The 10,158-nt window shown below is 32.5% G+C and overlaps 1 protein-coding gene across 3 annotated transcripts; it reads right to left on the bottom strand.

Moving 5' to 3' along the window:
* Positions 1-579: 579 nt before the first annotated feature.
* On the bottom strand, positions 580-6,513 carry LOC116417090 (signal transducer and activator of transcription C-like). Of its 3 annotated transcripts, none has more exons than XM_031928241.1 (11): positions 6,398-6,513; positions 4,178-4,294; positions 3,840-4,091; positions 3,603-3,722; positions 3,215-3,451; positions 2,996-3,139; positions 2,808-2,918; positions 1,672-2,064; positions 1,366-1,589; positions 1,124-1,286; positions 580-1,039 (listed from the first exon to the last, which is right to left on the bottom strand). In XM_031928241.1, exons 2-11 carry the CDS (start codon positions 4,236-4,238, stop codon positions 873-875), a joined length of 1,872 nt encoding a protein of 623 aa, XP_031784101.1. In that variant the 5' UTR covers positions 4,239-4,294; positions 6,398-6,513; the 3' UTR covers positions 580-872. The 3 variants fall into 3 exon arrangements, with proteins under 3 accessions (XP_031784101.1, XP_031784102.1, XP_031784103.1); XM_031928242.1 differs by having other exon boundaries at positions 3,840-4,088; XM_031928243.1 differs by lacking the exon at positions 2,996-3,139.
* Positions 6,514-10,158: the final 3,645 nt, after the last annotated feature.

The raw sequence follows: 10,158 nt of genomic DNA, 5'->3' as shown, positions 1-10,158 counted from the left end.
AAAACCAGATGTTTCAGCTGGAAGTTATAATAAGGTCACGTGGTATATGGAGGCAAGTTCAAACTTGTTTGTTATTGAATTGGAAGATATCCCAATAAACAATAAGTTCTCTAAAAGCGCACTTAAAGATGACTTTCTCTGGGTAAACAGACATCTTTAAAAAATTCTAATAGGAATCATTTAAGATGGCTTATAGGTTGCGGAGTGTCCAGCCGAAAGTCATCTTTATGCAAACCCAAAGATATTTTTAAGATATTGATATTTTAGCTTATTTCTCTATAAAAGTAAACTTTAAGTCGTCATAAAGACTACTGTAAAAGAAATATATTCTACGATGTTCTTTTCGAAAGAGAGCTTAAAGTAAACTTTTAGATATCCTTAAAGATATCGTTAAGCTGGCTTCTTGGGACTAGAATTTCAATTTGATATATTTGTAAAAAGTTTCATAAAACTGGAACCAAAAATAGAATTAATGTTATCACATTAATTGATAACATTAATTCTATCATCGGTTTACCAGTTTCATGAAACTTTTTACAAATATATATCAATATATCTACATATAGAAAACTATTTTAATTAAAAAAATTAAACATGAATATTTATTTTTTAGTTTCATTGGTAAGGCACATTTGTACGTAGATCATTGTCACAGACAGCCATAATGTTATCACATCAAGTTACAAAAATTAAATTTATACGAAAGAAATCGAAAATAATAGTACTAACTTATTAAAATAAGTTTTACAAAAGAAGTAGCATGCATCTACATTTAAAGCAGATACATTATAATATTTGGTAAACTATAAATACTGCATCAGGCAAATATCATTAAATAAATAAACAATATTTTAATAGTTATGACAATGGAGTCATAAGACACGATTAAATAAATTTCTCTGGTTATTATTTTCTAACTGAGCTTGTCTCCTGGCTTGTTGTTCTTTGTATCTTTTGCGGTCTCCAGTCTTTTGCAACCATTTTTGCATGTGTTTTATTATCTGGTCTTCAGGAGCGTTGAGCTTATCCTTAATTACTCCTATAAAAAGAAAAAGTGCAACATTATACATAAACGTATTTTAATATTCAAAATTTAAAGCTAATAAGTAAACTAATTACTCACTAATTATAATTTTTGGAAAATTATAATGGCTAAGGACGCTTTTATTGGTTTTTTGGATCAACCAAGTACAATTTTCTGCTAAATTGTCAGTCATGATTTCTCCTAGAATGGCAGGAACCAGCTTTTTAAAATCTGTTCCATCAATTGAACTAATCTTTTGCTCCTGAAACGTAAAATACATCATTTTAAAATTAAGAATTGTACACATAGATGCTAAAAAGTAAACATGCAAATTTAATTACAAATTGTATTCTTGTTTGTCGATGGGCTGGATCAACTAAATGCTGGTCAAACTCTAACAAAGCGTTTCTGTCATCGATTGGAAGCATTTGAAGTCTATCGAAAACTGGTTCTTCTATTCTAAAATTACCATTATTACGTCCGATGTCCTGATGTCCAATATCAGCTCTTGACCGCAGATATTCGATTCCCTCCAGTACATGTAGCAAAATCATACGACAAGGAGCTATAATATTGAATAATATTTTAATAAATATTGAATGAATATATAATTGTTAATAGAATTTTAGCACGGAGTTCTTACTTACCACAACATACATGTTGTTCATGATGCAGCTGTTCAAGTTGTAATAGGCGATCGTGATTTCGTCTACGTTGCCTATTCGGTTCTTGTTGGCGATTATCATCATTATCAGCAACTTGGTCCCTGTGTGGTGATTGATGTGCAGCAGTTTCTTGCTGTTGCTGTATAGCCTCTTGTTCATGCAGTTCTGGATCCTGCTCATCTTGCTCTTGTGCGTTATTTTGCTGCACATTATTTTCTGTATGCACAATTTCCTCCGCTGGTTCCTCCTGTTCCTGATATTCATCTTCATGTTGCTCCAGGTCTTCATCTTGAACACTTCCACCTCCTTGCTCTAGATCTGAGGCGGCGTCTTCACCTTCTTTAGGTTTAGGCACTATGAAAGCAGGATACTTTTCTGAAATAATAAATAACAAATTAAAATATTTTGTGAGCAATTTTTAAAGCAACACAATTTATAGCAAGAATTTGAAAAACAAAATTAAATGATTCGCAAGAAATAAAAGAAATGAGTAACAAAAAAAAAATAAATAAAAAGCTGAAGGCCCTTCAGCTACAATTGCACAAGCGCTTGTAGACCACTATTCCAAACATTTTAAATACATTGGTGAGTGAGCCCATGCCAAAACTGCATTTAAATACCAAAGTGGAAATAGCAACAGAATTAAGAATCTCTGGAAAAGATTAGTGCAAGAGAGGAAAACAACATTTTGAAAGACGTGTGACATTTACATGACCCAGCTGCAAATCCTTGGAACTACCAACTCTATAGTGCGCTGCTGGCGATGGCCAATATCCCATCTGCGAGGCAATCAAAACCAACATGCAGAACTTCACTCAGAAAGGTCTCCCGCTGCTCTGCTCCCTTATTATCTGCGACCAACTGTACGCGATTGACCGCCCTGCTCTCCTCGCGCCAGTGAACCGCTATTGATGTCCAAAGATATCCCTATATTTAAACAAATTCTGCCGAACAGAAGCAGACGAGATGTCGGTCAGTCGTCACCTGTTTTCTATTTTGTAGCACCAGCGCACCAAGATCTGTCTTGAGCCGATGAAGCGAACAAAGGCGGATGATGACTCTCAGCTCTCGTTGCTTCCCTCATAATTAAAAATGCATAACAAAAAATAAGTATATACCCAAGAAATCGTCTTCATCTCCATCTAGAAGTCCTGGTTCGACTGCGCTGAGCTCTCCATCATCTAGATTTTCTACGAAAATCGGTACTTTTTCAATATCAATAGGTTTTCCTGCAATACACCAAATTAAAAATTAGTGATTTTTTTCTTCAACATTTAAGTTTATATATGATTAATGAAATACATACCTATATCATTAGATGAATACAAATCGTCTTGTACGAAATTAGTCGGAGCAGGGACCACTGGTAGCGCATTCGTTTGATTTTGATTTGAAATAGTAGTAGTTACTGTAGAAGCTGGCTTACTCTTTTTTGTTACACTAGATTTTCCTAAAATACACCAAATTAAAGATTAGTTTTCTTTCTTCAAATGTTCAGTTTATATATGATTAATAAAATACATACCTGTATTATAAGGCGTATGCAAGTCTTCTTGCACAAAAGTAGTCGGAGGAGGGACCACTGGTAGCGCGTTTGTTGCGTTCGATAAAATATTATTCGTCACTGTAGAAACTGGCTTGCTGTTTCTTGGCACACTTTTTTTTGGACATAATGGTAGTACTTTTTGATTCGATGTATCATATCCACCATCCTTGGCTATGAATCCACTTGTCAATAACTGCATTGAGTTAGAATAAATTTCTATAAAAAAAATTAAAATACATATAAGTTGAATAGAGATGAAAAATGAAGAAAGAACGAATATATTTTAAAAACACATCAGCGTGCAATAACGTAATAAATAAAAATTAGAGGAGCTACATAAAAAATTAGAAAAAAAGATGACCCGTACTTTTTACATAGTGTATACTGGTAGGTTGCTTTCCTGAGAAAGAGTGAGATGCGGTTAATGGGCTTTCTGTAACTGGGTTTGATTCACTTGAACCTTGATTTTTCAAATTGTCAATGAAAGCTGAAATTATAAAATATATTGTAAGATACATTTTAGATTAATTATAATAAGTAATAAAAGACAAACATAGTAGTAATACGCCCAAAATAAGAGCTAGATAAAGCAAATTATTCATACTTTGTACAGAATTTCCATTGGCTTGCTGCTCTCCTAAGGAAAAGTGAGATTCAATTGATGGGGTGCCAGTATGTGGGTTTAATCCACCTGATCCTTGGTTTCCTGAATTATGTGATCTTGGCACTTGTTGAGAATTCTGAGTAATCGACTGTTGCGCATATTTTGCCTTTTTATTTGTCAGCTGAGTCATGTTTTCTTTGTTGATAGATTCCTGTTTCTGGGTGGATGGGTTACCATGACGCTTACTTCCTGCTGAAAAGAGAATACAAGATGAGAATAAATTTATTTTTCAATTAAAAATATTACACATTATTATAAGTCCAAAGAATAAATCTTACTTAAAATATTTGGTTTTGAGCGAGCACAAGACCCATAAGTTCTCTGTTGTTTCCTCTCCATCACAACAGATATGCAGATGTATATTCAGTGACGTTAGAACTGATGATAAAATTGTTCTGAAACATATATTATAAATAAAGTGTAGTTCAAAATGTTAAAATATTGAAAAAAATAACAAAATTTCTAGATTTAAGTCAATAGAGTGTAGCTGGTAATGAAAAAAGAGCTAGATCAAATAAATCAATCTTTGAAATAATGATTTTTAATAACAGAGATATAAACAAAATTAAAAGGGCCAAACTACTTTGAATTATAAAAATATTATATATAAATTAATACAAATATTATATTTAACATCTGGAATGTAGTATAGGAAAAATGTAAAAATATCCACGACACAAAATCCTAAAACCTTTTTTGCATATATTTTCAATGGGCCATACTTGAAGTTCGGATGACAAAGTTTTTGTTTTACAAATTCCAAGCATACGAGAGTCCACAGGATAATTTTCAATACTAATACAATCAATATATTTATACCCACAAATAACTGGTGTTCCATTAAAATAGCATATGTGTTTAATAAGAACAATACTTTTATCCTTAAGATAACAACAATTATCTGGCAATGAATTTGTCAAAATAAAGTTACGGAATTCTATGCTCTTATGTGGTCGAGTACATCCTATAGGTAACTCTTGGGCAATACTTTTTTTCAAAACAAAGAAACCTTCGGGGATTAAACGCTTCACAGTGCAAAGATGAGACCTTTCGTTAAGCCTGTTCATGATTTGAGATAAAACATTCGATCCTTTTCTGACTAATTTTTTAATCAATTGCAAATGATTTTCAAACTCTATAACACTAAATGTATCTAATGGTCCAAATCGTAACACATCATCAGGAAGATGAATCAAATTATGCACATTGTAAATTAAATGATGCTGTCCATAAATATTTTTCATAGAATCAACATAATGAATTAATAAATCCTTCGCATATGAATTATTTATAAAGCATTGATCAGGATCATATAATATACGCAGTGCACAATTCAACATATTAAAATGAAGCATTAGATTATCAGGTATATTATCTTGAAAAACAACTGGCCCTGTATACAAAACAGCTGTTCGCAGTTCAGTAGCTTTAAATCTATTTAATTCAATAAAACTTCTAGGTTTTCGAACAAAATCACTAGGTATCCAACATTTAAAGGAGACGTGTAATTTATTAATAGCGTCTAATCTACGAAGAGCATCAGAACCAGCATTGCCATAAAACTCCAAAAACATTTTTAAATGCTTTTTCCTACACCCTCATCTAGCAAGTGCATAGGATCAAGAGGGACTTGATTGGTCACACTAATCCCTATACCTTCTAAAGGAGACAATAAATTTTTATACTTTTCAGGAACACCCTCTCTAAATTCATCATCAGTCCTTAAAGGCGAATCAGTTTCTAAAAATACGCGTCTATGAAGGATAGTTTGACCTAACTGCTTGCATCGACCACACCTAGAATTATGAGGAGGAAAGCATAAAATATAATTCCTAGCAACAGTATCCGCTGCGAACAATCTAATAAAAACTTTAAACTTCTTTTTTTGAGTATGCAAAAGAGTTCTAGCGTCACTTGGAAGATCACTATGACCACTTTTTTGTAAAGCTTTTAGTAAACTTGTACACTTTTAGTAAAATTGTCACAATTCATATCAATAGCAGAGTTCTCATTATCACAAGATTCAGATTCACTATCAACATTATCCTCTGAATCATACGAGTCATTGGACAATGAAGAAACACTGCTAAATCTATCAAAATCAAAATCTACGCTGTCATCTCCAAATAAAGCGTCTTCCAAGTTTACTAAATCATAATCATTGCTATTGGCATTACTAATGTTGCTATTGAGGTTAAAATCAGTGCTTCTACTTTCAAATGACAAATTATATTGAGAGTCAGCATCATGATCAGATAATATGCGAATCACATTTTGATTCGACTGACAATCAGAATAGTTTGAGGTTCCTACATTAGATTTATAATTCTGCTTTAAAGTAGTCTTATCAATATTGATCAAATGTTGTAAACTATTTTGAAAAGATTTAGAAAGACGTCGCTTCTGCTGTCTAGCAGACAGTTCGTCAAAAGGTTTTCTACTTGACATTCTCAAACAGTTTCCTGGTCTAAATCATTAATAAAAAATGTTGAATTCACCTTTGTAAATTGTTGAAAAATGTAGAGTTCGAAACACCTTCAGCCAAGCCTTGAGCCGCGTACTGGACTCCACAAAATGCACTGATCAATACAAATGCAGCTGTTAGCATTCAACGATATCTGTAACACATAATTGATAACACTTAGTTTTTACACTTTTGTAGACATAATAATCATTACATAAACACAAAATGAAATTGAAATAAATCAATCCCCAGTACCACTGAGGTTTAGAGGTTAGAACAAATCTTTTACAAGTTTTAGGATAAGCACTGACATTATATACGCAACTATATACTAATCAAAGCATATTGATAATATTTTGATACTTATATACGTATAATAATTGTAAAAACTGTTTATTCCGCCATGCAAAACGCCGTGTTATTTCACAATGCACTAACGCACTCCTCACAAGCCGATGGAATTTCGAAGTATACACATTAAGAACTCTTACAGTCCGCATTTTAAGATTTCTTGGAAAAAGTCGTTGGAGGTGTAGCGATATTCCAAAAGTTGCCAAAAAGAAAACTCGCGGAAAAATAACCTCAAAAGAGTAGCAGACAGGGCGACCGCTGAGAGAGCGCGCCTGGAGCGCGCTCCGAAACTCCGAAAGTCATCTTTTTTCATATCAGTTTGGACAACTTTTAGAAAACTATGCATGCATTTCAAATTGTCATACACAACTTTATCTAAAAGATATCTAATATGATTACTTTAAAGCAATCTTTAAGCGCTCTCATATAGGATATTTCTGAAACTTTTTTCTAAAAAATAAGTCTTAAAGGAAATGTCAAAAAGATGTCTGAAAGTGATCTTTAATGAACACTATTTTAATTTGTCAATACTTATCTCTGAAAAAGTCATCAAGTCCACAACTTTAAGAAATTCTAAAAGAATTCTTAAAAAAGTAATTCATAAGATATCTAAAAAGTGTTTGTTGACCCTTTTCTATGGCCTAAAAGCTATCAATTTGATAGCTTTTAGAAAATCTTAAAGACGTCTTCCGAAAGATAGGTAATAAGCAATTTCAAATTTCAGTAAGTTGTCTAAAAGGCATCTTTTTGATGTCTTTTAGAAATTCTTAAAGAGCTCTCGAGAAAGATAAGTATTCAGATGTCTAAAAGTCCGCCAGTGTTTATTGGGATATTTATGTAAGTTTATCACGAGTTGTAACAAAATGTCAGGGCCCAATAAACAATAAGTTTTCTTAAAGTGTTCTTTTATATGACTTTCTATAGGAAGGGGGGGGGGGGGACTTAAATAAATTCTAAAAGGTAACCTTTGAGACACCTAAAGGTTGAGGAGTATCCAGCCGAAAGGTATCTTTCTGCAGTGGCAAAGATCTCTTCCAAAAATTATAAATGTAATCTTGAAGCCATCGTAAAGATCACTTTAAGAGCTTTGCGACTGCATAAAGATAATCTTTTGGCTGGACACTCCGCAACTTATAAGCCATCTTAAACAATTCTTTTCAGAATTTCTTGAAAACATCCGTTTACCTAGAGAAAGTTATCTTTAAGTGCGCTTTTAGAATACTTGTTTGTTTATTGGGTTATTTATTTAATTTACATACACTTTATAATTATTTACGCATTCGCAATGCCGAATCCTAAACGCATCGCCGCTAAACGCATACGGCTGCATTCATGCGCACGTATTATTTTATAATATATAATTATAACTTGTACCATCTTATATAGTAACTACCATAGATTCTTACCGCTTGCGAGTGAAAAAAACCGGACACCACCTGGCGGCAGCTCCACAATAGTCACTTTTTTCACCCGGAGATATCTTTCTGCACACTTTTTGTACACTTTCAAAAGATATTTTGTATAAAAATTTTAGCTATATTAGCAGACAGCTTTTTGACAGCTTTTTATGAGACTTACAGTGGCTTAGGCGCTCTTTAAGCTATCATTTTTTAAAACAACTTTGACGACTCTTAGACAGGAAACAAGTTTCAAACACCTAATCTAATCATGCACAATAATATAATATAATTAAATTTTTTATTAAATTTTGACTCGACCGAGAGTCATAGACACTGCAGGACAAACACACACACATGCATGGCATCCACTGCTATACGTCTAACCTCTCACCCGCGTCGGGTCGCGTATTCGCAACTAAGTTATTGACAACAAAGTGTGGTGATTGTTGTTCGTACCCGTAGTCCAAATGTTCGTTGTGATATTTTCTACACTGCTGGCAACTTTTCAAGTGTTTTTTTTTTAGTAAACTGCAAAGGAGTAAAAAGTGAGATCATGGCACTATCTACCAGTGTAAACCTGATGCTGCTATCATATAAGTCTTTCATTTTACATAATATTTTGTTAATTATTCTAAGTGACAAAAGAGCTTGTTGCTTTGTGTTTAAGCCAGCTTCTATTTATTTCAGCTTATTGAATATACTATGCATCTATAGGTATACTATTATATATACTATATCTATAGATACGGTTTCGTGCGTATATGCTGTATTTGCTTGGGCAAGAGTTATCATGGTGAGCCTGTTATCATGGTTAGCCTGTTATCATTTATTTAATTAACATCCCAAAAAACTACTCTAGTTTCTAATATTCATTCGCAATGTGTTTCATTTGTTATATTTTAATTTGCACCACAAACGCAAAATGTCATGTGATAATTGCCCTTATTTTACTATTCTTGAGTAAAGTTAAAAATTGTTTATACTGTTTCATTACATGTTGAGATTAATGAATAATCCTGGGTTGATTCTCATGTGATATTAGTACAATAATTTCTTTGATTTTACTCTTATAACTCAGTGCACCACGTCTGTTACTCTATAAATTTATTTTAAAAATCAGAAATATTTTAAATTTAATAAAGCTTTAATTGGAAATTGGCGTTAGAAATGTATGCTAAGCACAAAATAAATTATACTTATCTTCTATTACAAAAAAACAGGCGATCTCTATGTGTCATTTATAACCAGTGACGTGATTCTATAAACATAATCACATGTCAGTGTAAGATCTGTTCAAAGGTAATATACTGAACATTTGATATTATGATTTAATATGCACTATAGTGAATTATGCATCTAATTTTTACACAAATGTATTACACATTGTGTAGAAACAGTCTACCATAACAGTTTTTACTCAACTGCTTTGGTTAGCACTTATGCAGTGAACCCTAAGGCTGCGGTGGCTCAAAAAAATCATATGCGTACTAATATGTGAAAGATAAATCTATTTGTTAAAATAACAACCACTTGATTTATTGTTTAGTTTTCAAATAACCTTACATATAAATATTCAGCTTTGTAGCTCTGATAGTTTTTGAGAAACACCGAAAACAAATTGTAAAACAAGTACACGGAGTTGCCCTGTTGAAAATATATACCTGGATATCCAGGTGGATTTTCCATATGGATAATCTATATGGATTCATGTGGATTCCATATGGATTTATGTGGATTCCATGTGGATATTCCATATGGATATCCACATGGATATCCGTCTAGTTTTTTAAAAAGTCAAGACAGTTAAAAATTGTGTATGCGCCTGTTATATATAGTTTATCTAACCATTAATGGAAGTACCATCCGGATGATAACACCTAATCTGGGGTTGTGAGCTCCAAAATATTCACTTTTTAATTATTTTATAGAAATTAAAATTTTTTGTAATGCTAAAAAAATTAAGATTTTGGAGCTCACAACCCCAGCTTATTGCATGTCTTTTACGTGTTTTATCACATGTTTTTTACGTATTTTGTTATATGCA

Source organism: Nasonia vitripennis (assembly GCF_009193385.2).
Source record: "Nasonia vitripennis strain AsymCx chromosome 4 unlocalized genomic scaffold, Nvit_psr_1.1 chr4_random0005, whole genome shotgun sequence".
NCBI classification, from domain to species: domain Eukaryota; kingdom Metazoa; phylum Arthropoda; class Insecta; order Hymenoptera; family Pteromalidae; genus Nasonia; species Nasonia vitripennis.
Note: the sequence above shows the minus strand (reverse complement) of the source record. Positions and strands in the feature narration are given on the sequence as shown.